This window comes from Cyprinodon tularosa, unplaced genomic scaffold (genome assembly GCF_016077235.1).
Source record: "Cyprinodon tularosa strain WSP-4 unplaced genomic scaffold, ASM1607723v1 ctg1, whole genome shotgun sequence".
Classification (NCBI taxonomy): domain Eukaryota; kingdom Metazoa; phylum Chordata; class Actinopteri; order Cyprinodontiformes; family Cyprinodontidae; genus Cyprinodon; species Cyprinodon tularosa.
In genome coordinates this window covers 5393581-5413855 of record NW_024037781.1, presented here as the reverse complement: position 1 = coordinate 5413855, position 20275 = coordinate 5393581, and the positions used below count along the sequence as shown (strand labels likewise).

Genomic DNA, 20275 nt, shown 5'->3' with positions numbered 1-20275 from the left:
TGACCTCCTGTCCTGGAGTAAACAGAGGAGCAGTTAGGTTTCACTTTTGCATCATCTTTTATTATGTTCGGGCTACATTCTTCTCTTTGGTATCAGAGTCAAGCGACAGAGGAATTTTCTGACAAAGGTTCATCTTGTGTTTGCTGCCTCAGTTTTTAGTGCTTCAATAATCAGCTGCGCTTGTTCCGAACGAGAAGCACAAACCCTGTCAAGCGGGGCAGCGGAGAAAAAGAGAAGAGTGGAAAAGAGGCCATTTTCTGCAGCGGATCAGTAATCATAATAGGGGGTCCAGAAACCTAGATCTACAGTGACTGCAGATTTTAGTGTCCATCAGAAAGTCTGCTGGCTTTTCAGAGTATTGGGAAGAAAATCAAGTTAATGAACTGCAAGTAAGAGTACACACTTTATGAGGACAACTCAAGTCCCTCAGAAATTATTCTTTATAACAACTTCTCCAGCTTGGACATGTTTAAGTTTGAAGTCAGACTTCATATGGTTGGCTAAAACATACTTTATGGAAATTCTGGTAATACTTTATCACAATACTTTCCATATGACACCACAAAGTCCTTGCCTGCAACATTTCACAAGGTTTGAACATAGATAAAAGGAGATCTTTTATTTCAATCTGGGTTTAAAACACCTGGTACTTCAAGGGTAAGTTCTCATAACACAGAGAGAAGCGACACAAACAGCATCACAGATCATCTGCCATACTTCTCATTAGGCATAAGACATTTCACACATATCCATCTTTTATAGTGAATTTTCTTCAGTTAAAAACAAATGATGATATCTTACTTTTCTCAATGGGCAAACAAGGCATCTATGAACAACAGTCGCATCAGATAGTGACCTGATGAGTCATAGTCTGACGCACTTGACACAAATTGCTCCATTTCAAGCCAGATGATGAAAATATAAACAAACATTCTGGCTTTTAGCCAAAATGCACCTTTAGATGTTTATATGGAGGGTGTGACCCAAAGATGCCAACCTTTCCTGCAGTTCTCCAAAAACTGGTCTTTAAAGATTTTTACTTTACACTCTCCTCACAGAATGCTGGCTGTATGATCTTGCACAAAGTCATGCTGCAAGATTTTCTATTTCCTAACATAACATTGGAAATCGAAAAATCTTGGAAGCTGTTCTAAACTCTAAATATTTCTCTCGTTATGGGGAATATGTAAGTTATTGCTAGAATGAGGCAAAGACGATTTACCTTCCAATAACTAACTATCTTTTACATTGCTGTGAATCAGTTGTTGCCCACTCCTTAATGCTGGATATTTAATTTAGGTATATTAAATTAAATCTGAGCCTCACTGGCCTCTTTAAGGCAAAATACATCCCAATTGCATCTTACTTTTACTGGATCCCTTTAAATCTTTTGGTGAGCTTCTGGTCATTGTGCTTCCACGATGGTTGACCATTGTTGGGTCTCTTCTCCATTTGCATATAATGGCTCTCATTGCGTTTTGCTAGAATTTCAAAGCCACAAAACTAACTTTGTAACCCTTATGAGACAATTGAATGTCTCTCATCTTTAAAATAATTTCTTTAGGTTTGCAGTATGATGTGTTGGCTTGTCTTGAATAATATAGCCACCTTCATGTCGTAACACTGGTTCTATTTCTGTGACACATTGATTCTGCAAATCTGGCAGAATCTAAGTGTCCTTAGATAGAAAACTTTGTATCAATTTGACTGTATGATCTGGTTGAACTGTAAAGTGCCTTGAGATGACATGTGTTGTGAATTTGGCGCTATATAAATAAACTGAATTGAACTGAATTGGCAAAGTAACTATGAATTCTACTGTTAAATTGTAGTTGATTCAGTTTTTAACAAAGGAGACTGTGTCGTGCCATCTGTATCTCAATAGTTTCAGTTATATTAATTAATGTCAGGTCATCAGTTATCAGTTTTGGTCCACATGAGACATCACCTCTGTCTGGATCCGGACCGGGTTCTGCCTATTAGTGACCCCTGGTCTATGGCATTTGTAAGGCCATAGACCAATGTTGGATGAAAAGGCCTGGCTCTCACTCTCCTCTCCAGGTCCCCTCAAAGATGTTCTACCAGGCTGAGGTCAGAACTCAGGAGGCAACTCATATTCATCCAAACTAAATACTCTCAGTCTTGTCTTTCTGAACCTTGCTTTGCACACTGCTGTACAGTTGCATTGGAAGATGTGGCCATCTCAATATTGTTCCAACAAAGTTAGTAAAATGGACATGTCCAACATCTCTTATAGCTTTCAAAAGTCCTTTTACTGGAGCTTCATGATCAACCTCATCTCATCAAAAATTTTGATAGAGATTATTTCCATCTACATGGTAAACTTTGCAGTGTTAAAGTTACACTTTAAGAGTGCATTTGGTCCCACTCGGGTGTTAAATTAGAACTTTAAGTAGTGTACATTTTACTCTAGTTGTTGTAATAACTCTAAAAGAGTCAATGTACTTTCATACTCCATCTTAGCACTGTGGAATTTACTGTGAAACTGTTATGAGTGATTACGCATGTAGGATTTAATTTTCAAGAATGAGGAATTGTTTTGGACAAAGGCGGAATGGCATGCAAGCACTACAGCTGGCCTTGATAAGATCAAAGAATGGTTGTAGCTGAAGTTTAACCAGCCAACCGACTATTAATGTGTGTGGGGTGCAGTGAGGGTAAACAACTAATCACTTGGAGCCTGGTCATTTTAATCTGTTGCAAATTCCAATGGAAAAAGGAGGGTGTCTGGAACAGTGGGATGTTTAAAACAAGCTTACTGGCTATAATACATAAGTACAATTTGGAAAAGGAAAAGCGAGTGATATTGTACAATGCATCAGAGATTCTGAGATTCATTTGTTGACAAGACAACTATTTATTTGTGCAAATAAATCTCCCCATGTTGGCATAAGAGAGTAAAAAGAAAGAAAAAGTACTAATTTCAACCAGAGTTAATAGATTTATTCCATTAGAATAAGCCCAGAAAATAACCCCCCAGGCTTTACACTTGGCCCAGTTCATTCAGTTAGTTACTCTACTCGTGACAACAGCCAAATCAAGGTTACTCCATCAGATCCATGGATGGAGAAACTCTATTCATCAATCTAGAAAATGTGGCTTCCCTTCTCGACAGCCTTGTCATCGCATGCTATACACCACTGTCTTTGCAATGCACCTGGTCATGTGATGCTTGAGCACAGGTGGTTGGGCATGGAAACTCTCTACACACTGTTGAAGTAATCTGAAAGCTACTTGCAGCTAGGTCTCTAGCAATAGACTCTGCAGACAGTTGGTGTCCTCTGAACTCAGTTTACGTGGCACATCACCCCAAGGTTCAGTCACTGTCCTTCCCAATCATATCCATTGTGTACAATCGTTTGTTATAGTAGGACTGACAGTTGACAGTGGAATATTTGGAAGAAAGTAAACTCACAACTGGACACTTGGCATCCCATCACAGTAATGTGGTGGAATAAATAGGCATGTCGGTTCACAAATGTTTATAGCATTGCTTGCTAAACCCGATTCCCATTTTATAACAAACATAAAATCTTAAATAATTGAGCCCTTTACTCTAAAAAGTACATATCTAATATTTTATGAGTTTAAAGCCCATCCAGACTTGAAAAGATCTCAAGTTTTCAATTCATTTTAAGTGGCCAAGTAATAGCAACAATTTAACATCTGGATATTTCCTCACACAGCCTTGCTAAGCCAATTTGTGCAAAACCACACATTTATGTTCAGAGAAGGAATTATCCTGATGTGGACGATAAAAATCGTACTTTAATGTTTTGAGAGTGACTGAACAGATTTTTGCATAATCAGCTATGAAAGGCTGTTGAACAAACTGCTAATGATTTAAACACCAGCTTTTTTCCTCTGCAAATTATGCTTTCAGCATTTCATTTTGTCAATGCCTCCATTCCTTCATCCCAATCATTTTGCTAAAGAACCTTATTCTCCAATGTAAACTTCATGCTCTTTGTATTCTTATGACTTAAAGATGCAAGTACTAAAAATGGTCATTTATCAGTAGAAGGATTAAAACTGGTTGGTTTTTTTTACCATCTTCCTGTCTTGATCATAGCTGATCAAGCAAAAAAAAAAAAAAAAAGAAAACAGCAACCCACACCTGTCTTTCTTGGCTCACACTGCGACAAAAACATCTGTGGCGATACGGATGACCTCCAAATGCAGCATGAGAAATGACAGTGCTCATGTTTGATGATACTCTGGTGTCAGGTTACAGACAAACCTGTGGGTGTGCGGATGGAGGAGGCAATGAGGGAGAAGGATAAGACCCAACTCACCATATCGATGGATGACACGGGCCCAATGCTGTTGACGTATATGCCCACATCAATGAGTGTCGGTTTCTCTGCAACAGACAGAGGGAGGGAATATGAGCATCCAGTGCAGAGCCTTGCAAACAGAAAAAAACCTTTCACTATTCCACATTTAGTAACTTAACAGCTAGAAAGCTGATTGCATCTTATTGAAATTTTGGGAAATATATATATTTCTTCCAACTTTAATAAAACTGAACATGTAAAGGAGGCCCATGTCCAAAATTTGGCTGACTGCCTACAAAGACAGGCCAGAAGAGGAGAGCATTATTGGGAGGAGCAGCCAACAGGTCAAAGGTAATTCTGGAAATCTGGAATCTGCTGGCATTGTGACCATTTGATCAGACTTCAATAAAAGCAAAACATCAAGAAATAAAACCAATGCAAAACACCACCATAAAAGAATCTTCTCTAAAAAGGCAGCTAAAACCATACAGGGGATAAAGTAAATATATGAATAACTGAGCTGTAGTCATAACAAAAGTCAACCTACATGGAAAATTATGGAAGAAATTAAAACTGCAGAGCATAGTAAACATACAACCCCCTATACTGAAACATGGTACAGTAGGAGCAGCATCATGCTGTGGGGATGCTTTTCCACTGCTGGTGGCTAGATAAAGGCAGGAAATAAAGGACAATCAAAATGAAACAGGGAAACCATTGCAAACCACTTGAGACTGTGGTAAAATTAAGCTTAGAGCAGAACATAAAATACAGTTAAAATTAGGACTGGATGGTTTAGATTGGAGTATTTATGTGTAGCAGATTGGCCCCAGTACAAGTCCAGACATAAATATATTATAATTATTTAGACATACAAAGTGAGATTGGGCAGCATTTTTGTTTAATAGAGGGGGATAAAACATGAATATTTTTATGAGGCATTGTGATGTATAGCAGTCCGTCTTTCTGGCCTGAGGCTTTTATGTAACCAAAATACAAAAGCATAAATAATCGAGTAAAAAAAACAAAAAAAACACACTTTCATCATTCAGTGTCACCTTGGCTAATAAAACCAGTTTATTTCCTTTTGGAGGACGACAAAGGCATCAATCTACCCAGAGAAGAAAGATTTACACTTCAGAAATCAGAGACGTAACACCGATTCCTGAAGCACTTCCAGAGTTGCCATGGCAGGTAATGTCATTTCCATTCGGTTCCTAGGATCATGGATAAATTTAGTCACCAGCATTTGACTTGTTTATTCTGAAGATGAAATTTGATAGGAGCAGTAGGAAACAAGCCGATGTTAGGACAGAAGAAGATTTCTGAATGGAGGGACAGCTTCTGTCTTCATGAAAAATTCACCATGATTTATGCATTATTCCAGGGTTTTCTGTTTAACCCATACATACTGGTCTGTCCTCATCTGATTCTGAAACAAAGCAGTCCTATCTTTTATTTAGTATCTAGAGAATGGCATGAGGTGGGTCCTGTAACTCCAGGCCTAATGTTGTTCAATGTATAACATAACCGCCATTCTGGTTCTACAATTGTACCATGTGTTAATGCTGCAAAAGGATGGGGAAATACAATGATACACCAGCCATATTAATATGTAACCTTAATTAAATTGCAGTTGATACAAAATTATGGATATAATTTGCCTCATTATTGCCTTTCACTACCTGGCAGGCTGCACCAGATTTCTTTGACAAATCAAATTCTGCGGCTTGACAGTCCCGACTTGATTATACATACAGATTTCACTCTGCAAATCTGCTAAAAATGTATGCATTTCTCAGATTTCATTCTAAAGGCACAAAAGTAGCATGCTTGCCACAAAGTAGCAGACATTTTTTTTTTTCTATTTTCGTAGAGCTTGCCTTATGACCGCTTGGAGGTGTTCAGATTGATTACTGAAAGTTAAACTTGATGTGATTTGACGAGTGTCAGGATTGGAAAAGGAAATAAGGTGAATTTAAGGTGCTCATAGTGAAGTTTATACCCTTCATCCCAACAAACATACTGTAGGGTGGCAAACACAGATAGTAAAAAAAAAAAAAAAAACATTTCAAACAAATATTTTCTAATATTTGAAGTTGGCGTTCCTTTGAGCCGTGTTCGTTCACAATCATATCAAATATGGTGAATTCATATATAAAAAAATTTGACTTTTGTGTAGATCTTAAACTCAAATTGGCATTTATCAGCTTAGGCAAGAGTTTGCAGAAGAATAGAAATGGTTAAGATAAGCATCATAGCCTACAGTACCAACGATTCAGTCATAAGGAGACAAATATTTCCAGAGTTATAAAAACATATCAAATACAGGATGATTTAAAAGACAATTCATGTAGTATAAAGGTCTAGCTGAAGTCGTAAAAGATATCCGGACAATAAAATTCCTCACATCAGAGTTGGAAAACCTTTGTAAGAGGGAAGAATTCAAGATTTAGCATGATAGACCGCAATCAAAGTAAAAAAATCACAACCCATACAGGCATTGAAGCAAGGGTGTACATACACTTTTGCGAGTCACTGAATAATAGAGTGACATACTTTAAATAATGCACACACTTTATTTGCATGACTTCATATCTGATAAAACGCACTGCAGTTCTTCAAACTTAAACTGACAAATTTTTTAAAGAAATTTCAACATTTGTAGCAAGACAAGAAGTTAGCCCTTAGCTAGTTTTCCTTGTAGAGGTAGCATCTTTGCTGGTCTTTTATTTCCTTCTATGATGGACTGACATCTGGCTTTAATGAGGTTGATGGGATTGTGTTTGTCATATGCAAAAATATTAACCAATCTCGCAAACTGATCAGCTTCCCTAAGTCCTTATAAGAAAGTAGAAGAGCTTTAAAGAAGTGAGGATTATTGAGTCTGAAACCAAATATTTCCCCCATCAGTAAACAAAAAAAAAAAATGTATCCTGGAACACAAGCAGTCATTTAGATTCATATTTTAAGAACATAACTGAAAAGAGACGAGCACTGGGCTATCACGATCGTAACCGATTGATTTCCAATCTAACCCTTTATCAGCCAGACACCTGGAATGAAACCGTCTGGGATCAAGCTGTCATGTAATTGTGAGAGTCAGGAAAGGTTTGATAGAAACTTCTGGCCCTGAGGTTTCTTTAACAAATCAATCGGCCCACAGGCTGGCAAATTCGTAAAACTGTCACCAAAAGCTTATCTATTAATTTGAGTCTTGAGGCGCAACTTCCTCTTTTTTCTATTTACTTGTTTGTAGACATCGTCTCAGACTGCAGTCCTTTGAGTGTACCCAAGCTTATATGTAGCAGTGCCGTCAGCACAAACAAGATGGCAGATTGCATGTCACAGAATGAGCAAAATGATGTATTAATAACCTGTACTGGTGTCATTTCAGTAGCTCTGTGTCGGTAATAGCCTCAGGATTTTATTATATATATACTTTTTTAAACAGAGTCCTGTAATATTTGTCTCTGATGTGAGGTTCCAACTAGTGAAGCTGAAATGCATGCACACACCAGCTCACTTAAACCCCAGGGGTCTGTTGGTGGAGGCTTGCTGGGAGTTGTTGGTTCAATTCCAGCTGAATGTTCTGCTCCACTGACTGGACAATGCACCATTAAAATGTGGTCTTTTCTCTTTAATGAAATGCAAAATGTACAGTTTGAATTCAATGCAGAAAAGAAAACCCTCGTCTAATCTAACCGTTTAAAATCTGCTCTTTTTTTGAGATGACAGATTGAACAAAGTACAGAGATGCCGAAAGCTTTAGATGCTGCTTTAGATATATCTTTGTATCTTTATTCCTGACCCTTAAACTTGTTTGTTGATATAAAAATACTAATATTTAAGGGGCCACAATCTTATTCTGCAACTTGGATGCATTTAAGCATGTGCTTGGAAACCCCCGGAAATGCAGCCAGCTCTAAAACACAGATATGCACCATTGATAGATTTTGGATTGTCTAGGAAACAATTTAGAGAAAATTATTGGATTATAGAGATTCAGCATCCCTCCTCTGATACATGTTAACCGGAGAATTATGCAAAATGCATGTGGGAGACTTCTAAACATGAAACATATGGTGCAAAGCTGATCTTATACATCACAAAGCACGTTTACACATATGGAAACTAGGACAACCTTTAGGGAATAAACCTAAATATACTCCACAATAGCTTATGAGTGCAGATGATGACAGTGTTTATCCCCAGAGTATGTTCAGTACGGATTTGGTTGATATTTATTTCTTAAATAGTACAAGAAAGAAACACAGCAGTTCAGAGCTTTCAGATTCCGATTATGGTTTATTTTCTTTCATTTTCAATGTGAGCTTTAGTTGTTGGGTACAAAAAGCAGGTCAGCTCGGCTCAGGCAGATTCATGTTTGATCAAATGTTGGTAATTACAAGAGCCCGCTTTGCTCTCAGAGATATCTGAATAGTCTTCAAAAGAAATGCATCTCTTTCCTATATGTGCAGACAATAAAACATCCACCTAAACATCTTCCTATTAACCTCAATTTTACACTCTTAATGGAAAAACGGTGATTCACAGAGGGCATTGCATTTCTTTGTCTTCCTCTGTGTGTTCCAGTCCTCCTCACAGTCTTTTTCCAGAAAAGCTTGACAGCTCCCATCTGTATTATCGAATTACTGCGTGGAGCTCTATTAAGAAGAAAGGGCCCTACATGCCTGCTTGGCCTGGCTGGCATGACAAATGCATTACACATTGTCAAGCCCAGCTAACCCTCATGTGTACATGCAGATGCACATGTCCCAGCTGAGCCTTTAGCTCCCATATGTTCTATTTCCAGGATCTGTGCCGGGAATACGAGGGTCTCCGTGGGCCGTCTGATCCACCTCCAAGAGGAAGGCCTTCTGTGTTTAGAGACTGTTTAAAAGCAGATCTGCTGGAGAAGGAGAATAATTTATTTCTCAGCATTAAGCAAAAGCCATCCACAGGGCAGAGTCTTCAAGCTGTTTGCTGAAGGTGATGCCATCAGAAAGCATTGTTCTAAGAAAATGCTGCTTACTAAAGCGTTTCCCTTACAACTCAGCCTTCTACTGGCTTTAGTGCACTTAAAATCTAGAGGACAACTTTAACTTTGGTTAGGCCAAACAAAATTTACTTTATCCAGGTCATCATAAAATATCAGAAAAACATCTAGCACTGTTAAGCATCAGGGTTCTTGATTCAGAAGTAAAAGTGACTGGGTAAGTATTGCCTCAATTGGAGAGTTTCATGGATTAATTTACAGCTGAGAAAAGAGCAAAGCCTTATTCAACAGGTCTGAAACCTTTCGAGAAACAGTTCACAGGTTGATGAGTTGGATCCTGTTACAATCGGATAAAACCAAAGTCTAAGAAGAGGAAAAAGACTAATAAAGTGATTGTACTGAAAAGGTTGAGGACAGCTTAAAGAAAGACCAACCTGTTGTGCAAAAATTAAAAGAAAAACAAAACCAAACAAAAAAATAAAAACCCTGCATATTTTAATTTTCTCCCAAGGATTTAACATGCTTCAACTGAATGCTTCATTTTCAAAGTGTGCAGTGCGAGGTTACACTCCTAAAATAAAAGATTCATTTACCTTGGATACTTTCACAGTAAAAAGTGCTGATAGTTTGGAGGGAACTGTTTTATTTCAAGAGTCTGAAGGCCGACACACACAGGAAGTGTTGTGTTATGTTATATATTCATGTTTTAAACACAAACCAAGAATTCTGAAGAATTTGGTTGATTTTCACAGCTTACTGCTATCCATTTATGTCAGTGGTTTTTTAGGGTATCATATAAAAGGAAATTACATATCGTCATACATGGGCATGAATTACATCTACAATTACTAAAAATCATCATCTTCCAACAGACTCCCATACTTCAATTAAAAATTTCTAATTCAAATACATTTTACTATTCCTAAAGGTAAATATTGTTCTCTTATTATAGGGAATTCTTCCATGAGTTGTTGTAGGTCATGTTGTAAGTCATGATTAGCTGATCCAACTCCAAGTTCCCAGCATCTGCTTCCACTGAGGTTCCTCAAAGTACTCCCTTCACTGCATGACTTTGTCCTGCGTCAAGGTTAGCAGCTCTGCATCCTCCTTGTCTGCAAAGTGTTGCTCCCTGTCCAGATGCACCTGACAGTTTGCCAGAATTGCTTCCAGATTGACCAATAGTCCTTCCCCACATCTTGATACTCCTTCAAAAAGTTTTGCAACAACTTGGGCTACAGCAATGTTTACCTCACAATACCAGATAACTGCCTCATGGGTCCCACAACCCAACAGTGCTTGATAGAACCCCAGGATTATATCATGTCTCATACTGCCAGGTTCTAGGTTTGCCACCCCAGGTACTAAAGATCTAAGGGTCACATCTGATCATTGATGGAGGCTTCTTCCTGAATCCAGGATAAAAAAAAAAGGCTTTGAAGTGAAAACTGAATTAGGACTGGGAAATAATTTATTAATCGCAATATAATGTCATAGTATGGATAGTATGTTAGGATAAGCTCCAGCATGATACATTTTAGCCGCAATGGAAGCCAATGGTAACCGAATGTTTAGGTGACATCCTTCAAACAAAAGACAAAAACCTGTTTTGGCATACAGGTAGCCATCCTGTGATATTATGGTATGTTAATATTTTTTTTTTTTGGTTTGGTTAGTGCTAGGAAATGTTAGTGTCAACTTTTGTAGTGCTTTGGTAAAAAAATAAAAATAAAAATAGGGCTGGTATCAGTTTTACTAAAGAGGATTATTTTATTAGGAAACGGAACAAAAGAAGAGACTAGAGCAGGAGGAAAACTGTCATGAGTGGGAGAGAAAACAAATCTTAACAGTGTAAGTAACAATAAAGAAAAAAATAATTAGAAAAAGTAGCTGTTTTTCTCTTCTTAAAAATATGACAGTTAATCACAAAAAGAAGGCCTTTACAGAAACTGAATGAGGCACTTGGACAAAGACATAAGCAGAGAGATAATCACCTGGTCAACCGTGCAATTAGTCTGTTGAGATTGTAACTCAAAATAAAAATACATGCATTTTTTTTAAGAAATAGTTCTAGGAGTTCTATAAACTTTTATAATTTTCATATTGAATTATTTCGTATTGAATGAACTGACCCTCACCACTCGCACCCTTCTCTCTCAGTCAGTTTGCCATCCTTGTGGCGGGAGGTGAAACAGACGACAACAAAACCGATAATCAACCTCCGCCTTGGATGTTCTGGTATAAAGCACACTGATGAACACAGCTTTTTTTTTTTTAGCTAACTGGCACAAAAGTCTAATATTGAAACATCAGACTAGGAAGGCTATTCCTTGCCATTCTTCCTTTCCCTCCATTAGTCGTCACAAGAACTTCTGCCACTGGACTTTCAAACTTTTAAAATGCAAAGTGTTAAGCCTCAGAATTTGATCGTGTTTACTAAGTGCCTTAAAGTATTGCAAAGAACTTTAACCATGACCATACAGTATATTTACTGAACAAAAGCATCTTTTTTTACTGCACGTTTAAAAAAATTTATATATATATTAGGCGTGAAACTGTTCACAAAATCCACGGTTCGGTTCACGGTTTCATGGTCACGGTTTTCGGTTCGGTACATGGAAAATCTATTATGTCTTGTATAGTACAACACGTATTTCACAATGCTTGCACACTGTTGCACTTTTATCCACAACTTTCTTTCCGTCGTCATCGTAGGTCACTCTAAATGCAAAGTGGTCCCATACAGCAGACCTATAAAGTGCTGCTGGCGCGTCTTCCAACTGCTGTTCTTTCCTACTCGCCATACCCACACAATTTTCCACAACAACTGATTTTTTTCTGCTACACCCGGCTACGCGGCTTCGCTTCTTCTTCTGGTGGTTGGCTTTGGTCGCAGTACCACCACCTTCTGCTCTGGAGTGTAAACGCCTATGAGACAAAGAAGCAGCGCATGAACCGAACGCAACACACGCAAATCGAAACGAACGGTTCGGACGGTTTTCATGAACCGTTCCATCCCTAAAATATATCCTATGCAAGCAGCAAATCTTACTTATAGATACTGACAAGAAATTTCCTGTTGACTTCAAGTAATCACAGCATGTTCACCTAGTAAATCAACTATCAATTAATCTAAGATTTATGTTCCATGTAAAAATCAGATCATTGGATAGTTACAATGATAAATGTCCAATTTTATTCTCATGCTGTTTATTGTGACCACTGCCTTAGCATTGAAGCAATTAAAGAAAAGTCATGAGCACTGAGCAAACATTTGGTAAAAATCCAGATGTCCCTAAACGTTGCAGACTTCCAACCAGCAATCCATTACACTCTTTGACAGAGAACTTATATCTAAAAATTAATAAGCAAGGAGTAGGAGGGGTTTCTGGAAACTCTACTTTATTTGCATTTTAGAAGAAATTAATTACCAGAAACTACTGTAGGCTACTTGTGCCATGAGATAGTGGGAGGCTCTAGCCCAATAATTTAAAGCAAATCATCGCAACATCAGTGCTAAAAATATTGCCATTTCAAAAGACAGTTGTGGAAAAATAATCGTTAGAAATGCAAGACGGTTCACGTAACGCTGGTAGAAAACCTTTTAGGGGCTATTCAAGGCAACTGAAAAAGAGGTTCCCCATTCAGTAGGGAAACTACCATAAACAACCTATTGGATGGCCTAGTCAACGTCAAGACTAAATAATGATCTGTGGCCATCCTTGATCCCAGATATACTGCAGAGTCTGAATGTGCAGAGCTGACTGCGGCTGCAAGTTCAGAATCCAAAATAAAATGCATTTTGTTTTCATAATGTGAATATTAAAAAATTGTATACTCTTGCTCTGTAGCTTAAAGTGATAGGTAAACATTAAGCATAGCTTATATGGAGCAAAAGAAAGCTGGGATGTACAGCAGCCCCTTAGTGGTTTTCATATAACAATTTGTCCATGGAGGACCTTTTAAAGGGTCGCTGAACTCCTCTTTCACATGGCCGATTAGTTCAACTGTAGAATCGCCTGATGCTCTTTACAGTTTAGCCACTTATTGATGTTCTAAAGTTTAAGGAAACGTTACAAAAAAAAGATTCAGAAAATCGTTAAAGCTTATTATAGATTACATAAGCAGCTCTAGATGTCTGAAATCTGAAAAGTTCAGAAGCATTTATTAGAAAACAAAATGTTTCTGCTTTAATTATCAGGCCGCCAGGTGCTTCATTATAAAATAATCCGTCTTTTATAAAGGTAGCATTTTAAAGAGGCCCAATAAACTAATATTTATAGTCAAATTAAATCAAATGTGTGACCAAAACAGATTTATTGTGGTTAAAATGTAATAAAAATGAAGTGTAAATTTCCTGAACTCTCTTGCAATATTGAAGGAGATTGAGCAATTAAAATGTAGCAATTAAAAACATTTGGCTTGCAGTTTGGGAAGTGCTCCAAGCTTCAATGCTTTTAGTTTCCCCTCTTCAAGTAAGAAAGAAAATGGCACCCTTTCATCAGTGAGTGATCTTATCACCGAAGGTATCACTCAAACAGCCATTAACACTTGTTCCCTTCTTGCTTGGCTGTAAAAGGAAGGCAGATAAAACTTAAGATACACTTTCCGGCTGTAGTCGGCTCACATGTTGGCACATGTGCATCATTATACCGCCTCTTCCAGCCAACCTCCCCACACTGTAACCATGGAAACAGACAGCAGCCATCTGGGTTACTATGATACAGGAGAAAAAAAAGTAAGGCCAACAAATATGAGCCAAGGTATAAAGTTGAATAGGCACTTTTTTTCTGAATGGATTGCATTTTCTTCCTTATAAGAAGTCAATTTTTAACCGATCTATAGGCTAATAAGACCAATTTACTTCATCTAGTTAGGACTTAAGCATGACAGCTTTATCTACCTCCAAGAAATGTTTAAATAAATAAAATGCCATGTGTGTATGATGGAAAGCAGCCATCTGGCTGTACTAGGCAGGATGAAGCCAGAGCTAAAAATTATTTCCAAAGGCTGGTCGACCCACATCTGTAGCATTTCTGAAGCACCTCACTTCAAGGATGAGCTCCAGCCAGCCATCTGCACCATTCAGAGGCACATTATATTTAATCACAGACTACTGTGGATACTATTTTCCTTGATATACAGGTGAGACAGCTAAAGTTTACTCCATTATTATCCAGACTCTATTCGACCCAGCACTTACGGTTTATATTTTATAAGGCTATTGTATTTAAATTGCTCACAGTAGCTTGAGGTCTGTTCCTGTTTGGCTGTGACTCCATCCTTGAGAGATATATTATCTGTGCTGCTGCCGTCAACACCTTTGTTTATAGATCATGGAGCTTTGCATGTTTTTCAGTGTAGTCCTGTTTCTCTGACTGGATGTGCTTTCTTCATCCTCTGACATGGGAGCTGGTTTGGAGCTCATCTGCCTGTCTTTGAGTTTCCTGGACGGGGCCCGCCTGTGGAGCTGGTTGACAGTTGCCTTTTGTATCTCTGCTTCTTTCTGTATGTCTGCTTCTGCAAATGGCTGCTCACACCGAGTCTGGTTCTGCTGGAGGTTTCTTCCTGTTAAAAGGCAGTTTTTCCTCTCCACTGTTGCTACAAGCATACCTAATGTGAAGGATTGCCTTTGAGTCAATGAGTCAATGCATGAATCAATTTGACAGTATGATCTGATTGAATTGTAAAGTGCCTTGATATGACATGTGTTGTGAATTGGCTCTATATAAATAAACTGAATTGAATTTTATAAAGAGTGTTAAGCTTGTCACGAAAGTAGTCTTAAAAAAGTGGAGGATGTTCTTTTTACAGGTGGATAATCAAAACAAGTGGTCCTCCTAATTGTCAATCATTCTGGTGATACATTTAGGAATTGCCGTCCTACGTGCTCGCACCCATTTTCACATACCAGTGGTGAGTCTGACAAGGTGGAAAAATTGCAAAACTTCTTTTGGAAAGTAAGCTTGCATGAGCGATGCAGAGCGTGCATGAGGAAAAATGGGTTTGTGCATGCTCTCACACACGTTTAATAGGCGTTCCCTTTTGGGAGCGGGCACAGGGTTGTGCCACTGATCTCTGGGTTGTGCATGTGCATTTTTTATTTTTTATTTTTAAGCGGAGAGAACAGGCATTTAAGTAACCCTAAAGATAAAACAACCACTTTTTAAAGTAAACCCTGCTACCGTAGTATCTGATTGGACTACATTTTACCTTCATAATTGCCCCTGTTGTTTGGTGCACTTTGAGTACTTTTTGTGTCTCGACACTGCAATAAATCTGTACCACAAAGAAAATACACCCACCATCGATACAAGGAGGATGGATCCATGCTTTCATGTTTGTTCACAATTGTAATCCTACTGTCTAAATGTCACGCCTATTAAATGAGATTTAATCAAACCAGACATTTCTACTGCCCGTTTTGTCCACTTGTGGTGAGTCTGAGAATTAGAACCTTATTTCCAGTTCATAGCTGAAAGGAGTACCACCTGTCAATTCTAGGAACAACTTACAGCCAACACAATATCCACCAACTTTAACGAGATAGTTCAGATGCTTGGACAAAAAGTTGTGCGAAACATTCACAGTCTCTAGCCAAGATACAACATGACCCTACCGTCACAAGCCTCCTGTTCTGAGAAACAGCAGGTAACTTACTGAAAAAAGTACCAGTAGTTGTAGTAGGTACATGGGCACAAATATTTAAAGGTTTTTAAACTGGAAAACTATGCATGTGTTTTGTCAGATTATTTCAACAATTTGAAAACCTCCCACTCCCATCTCAGAGACCCCCATATTAATTAGGACAATTTTTTGCCCATTATCACTCCACATGGATGCAGAAACCAGTTCCTATGAACAGAAATAATGTCCATAGGTCATTAGGAGGCCAAAGAGTTTAAAGTTGTTTACTTATGTGAACAACCAGACCATTATATTCTAGCCCTACATAGTGTATACATTGCTGATATAACACTATGGTGCACTTATATGACACAGTCCTTCATATCAGCTTTTTTTTTTTTTTTTTTTTGAAATAAATAAATGAAAAATAGCGAACATTATATTGACAAAGGGTGAGGTGGGGAATGGTCTTAAAAAAGGTTTGTTCGTGGCTTTTAAAACAGCTGTTTCAATTTAGTCTTATAAGGACTGTTTAATGGTCCAACCACCAGTGGACTTGCCGGTCCGTGGTGCGATATACTGTGGTTCCCCTCCACTTCTCCCCCCGACCTAGCACCAGCAAAATGCTGCCTCTCATCTGCTTTTGTGCGCTTTGTTTTTTGTGTTTTTACGGCACTATTGGCTTGTTTTTTTGACAGTAGGCTGACAGAAGAGGGGTTATAAGAGAGGGGGAGAGACATGCAGCAGAGGACAAAAGGTCAGATTGGTTCCAGGGTCGACCGTGTCGAGGACCAAGGCCTCCGTACATGGGTCGTGCGCACTAACCACTGCGCCACCTGCACGCCCTGCTTTTGCGCGCTTTGAAATCTGCCTGACCAGCATATAGGATCCACTACAAACAAAAGTGGAAAGGTGAGAGGATGTTCACAGATTTCCTGCTGCTCCTGACCGAGTTCCAGAATGCCCTCTCATCTTCCCTCTGTTGCTTGTGGTAGATCCTTCCTCTGTCCCTTGATAAGCTGTTTAATTTCTTTTTCGCAGGAACTGTTTACGTGGCGGAGTGATGGCGGGCAAATAATACTGCTAATTGATGTCAAGTTGTTAAAATAATCTAACAAAACACATGTATAGTTTTCTAGATTTAAAAGCTTTAATCATTTGTACACTTGTACCGGAACTACTTTTTCTCCAGAATGTTACTTGCATAGAAAGTGACGTCATTGCATCTTATACAAAGACAACTTTTCACACAACTTCATGACAAAAAAAACTGAACTATCCCTTTAAGACCAGTTTGTTCACCCTAGTGATCCGATTCTATTAACTACTAAAACAAATCATCTGACATAAGCATGGCATCCCCAGAATCAGGGAAATTTGGAATAAATGGTTAGATAGATGCTAAACCTATCCCACAATCTGACCATTTATTTATTTATTTTTTTTTTGGAAGTTTCAAAACGTTTAATGACAACAAAAATGAAATAAAAACAGAACAGAAACTGAGCACAGGCTACTGTGGAACAGCGGACCTGTAACCGCTGTGGGGGAGGGCGGAACATCGCCCATCACTGGCACTCTGGTTTAACAGTTCAGTCTGACCATTTAAACATATCATTGGGGAGAAATTATATAACAAATGACTGGAGTCCAATAATTGTTGATAAATATATTAAAAGTGTTGTGAACTTACTTTTTATGTGTTAAAATATTAAATAGGTTTAACATAGCCTTAAGGCATCAGATGCTGATGTTAATAACCGAAAACAACAGAATGAAGGAAGCACAAGGGAGAGAAACAGGAATATATTATGCCTGGTATAGTCCATGCAAGAGAAATCGTTATTCAAAAGGAAAAAACTAGCAGGGTACAACTCTGACACAATTTACAGACAAACTTCATAACATATCTACTGGTTTATGTAAAGTTTAAAGTTATAAAAGAAAAATAAGTATTCAAAGGAAAGATGGAAGACTAATGAAATGGCTTAATTGTCCGATCCTTCCTAAGCATACCAAATTAGTTTTAAAGTGGTATTATTACATTCAAGTAAATGTTTTCAAGTGGTCCTAACGTCATGTTGATTTCCTGGCTGAGCTTCAAAGTCTTTCCTGTGCAAGGCTGTTATCGGCCCTTTCAAACCATTGTGAGAAATTTGCAAAGCAGATCTAAAATTTAACCCATGGCACTAAGTCTAAGGGGCAATTCCAATATAAACTTCTGACAGAGGAAGTTTAAGGAATACTAGCAGACCTAAATGTGGAAACCTTTGTCTTAATATAATATCCATGAGGGAAAGGTGAGAAAATATTCAACAGATTTTAACTCGAACTGCTACATCTTGGCTGTTTTTCTAACTTTGAATCTCACATAAATAACACAAAAGAATAGAAAATACACTGGAAACTTCAGAAACCAGCAGAGATTTTACATTTTGCTATCCTATGAGGTTGCATCATGTTGTAGATTTTTACAGCCTCCCATTTCTGTGAGTATCAGGCTTGGTAAGATGGCCAAAACATTTGGAAAACTTGTATAAGAGCATTTTATCCCTCCATAACAAGACAAAATTAATTGAACAGTGCAGCTCTTTCCTGCACAACCCTCGAGGGTGTGTTTTATGAGACCCAACTAATAAAAAGAAATGTTTAAATCTCCATTTTATTGAGCAAAGACTGAATCTGGCCATGGCAAAAACTCATATTGGTTTTATGAACACAAACCAAAAAAAAGGTAATTTGAATCCCATTGAATAGACTTCTCTCACATACGGATATCGATCAGCAGCGTAGGTTCGTACACAGCACTTTGTGCATGCAACTGCGTGGGGGAATGAAAAGGACACGCTGTTCTTTCCTGGCAGATTGTGTCCACCTCACAGAACTAATGTAGTAGTTCTGGGCTGGCAGGATATTTGTGTTTCTTCAGAGGTTTAATGAGGGACAAGGTAAAGGGGAAAAATCTTGCTCTTTATAAATTGATACTAGTCAATAAATACATTTAGGTCCATGTTTGTTGTACAAGATATTTCTATGAGTTATTCTAAGCTGATTTTAATGCGCATTAATTAAATCGGTCCTTCTTCTGGGTTTACCTGTTCTCAGAATCAATACATAATTATTTTAATTTGGCTCAGATTTGTTCTGGAGTCTAATGATATGAAGCAGAGAATTAGATCCAACTGCCAAAGCGGTTTAAGTCTTTGTTGGCCATTATTGTGACATATTTATGTCACTTTACACAACAAAGCAAAAGTGGTGGAAAAAAATGAGACTCCTGTCACAGTGGCTGACGCTGTGCAGATTTAATTAGACTTTGTGTCCATCAGGTAAACAATGAATTATGCATTATTTTTGCTTTCCTGATGCAGCCACAACAATAGAGGCCGACGGATCCCAAAAAAGCCAGTATGGGGGATTTACAAATTCTGCTCTTTTAGATTTTCAGAGAGCTGCCACCTGCTGACATATGTTCCCAACGTGAGACACAGACGATTACAGTTAGTTTCACTGTTTTCTGTTAAACTCAAGGGTCCTAAAAGGGCCCACATTTCCAGAAGTTAATTGAAGTAACAACAACTCTAGTCAGGAGGGATACTGTGGCTGTGCTTTCTGACAATCATGGGTGCAGAGCATTATGAAGACTAGCCCAAATTCGAGTGCTCAAAATTTAGCCTTTTATCAGCAAAATATGTGGACATAGAAAAGCAAAAAGGCAAAGTGGCATTCAAATGAAAAAAAATCTACAAAAATACACTTAAGCTTTGGTAAAACTCCATTTCATTCAGTTTCTACACTCAATTTTCTTAAATTCACCAAAAAACTAATAATTCAGTTAAACTAAAATAAAGCTTGGCAGTCTGAGTGGGATTTTTCTTCAGCCAAAGCCCCATACATGTAACCAAATATGGAAAGGAGGTCTGTTTATTAGTCAAGAGATGAATTTAAAAAGGGAGTCTAAACTGAACCAAAGTTTAAGAAAGCATTTTTTCCCCCCTTTTTAAGAAAACAGAGTACCAACAGCAGAGGCACATGTGGGTTCATAAAAAAGAATCTGCATTACATCACTTTCACAATTTTAAAACTGATATTTTGAGATTAAAAGTCATTCTTTATATTTGGCTTCAACCTTCAGGAGAAACTAATCTTCAGACCAGATTACAACATGAATCAAGTAATATACTACAGATATTTACAGCTTGACCTCTCAACAGTGCCCTACTTATAGTAAATCAGCTTAATCTGTCAAAAACCAGACTGTGAAACCTTTACTAGCCAATGCAAAGGATGAACATGTAGTAGCATTCAGGAAAATAAGTGTAGCTTTATCTTATATTTGCATCAACTCAATCTC

The 20275-nt window shown here is 38.0% G+C and overlaps 1 protein-coding gene across 1 annotated transcript in view; it reads right to left on the bottom strand.

Annotated features, from left to right (window-relative positions):
• LOC119785700 (gamma-aminobutyric acid receptor subunit gamma-3-like) overlaps positions 1–20275 on the bottom strand; it is a 156138-nt gene that overhangs the window by 100603 nt on the left and 35260 nt on the right. The window contains exon 3 of the mRNA XM_038288497.1: positions 4317–4384. Within this exon, the coding sequence (XP_038144425.1) occupies positions 4317–4384 (68 nt within the window). The remainder of the gene's footprint in view (positions 1–4316; positions 4385–20275) is intronic.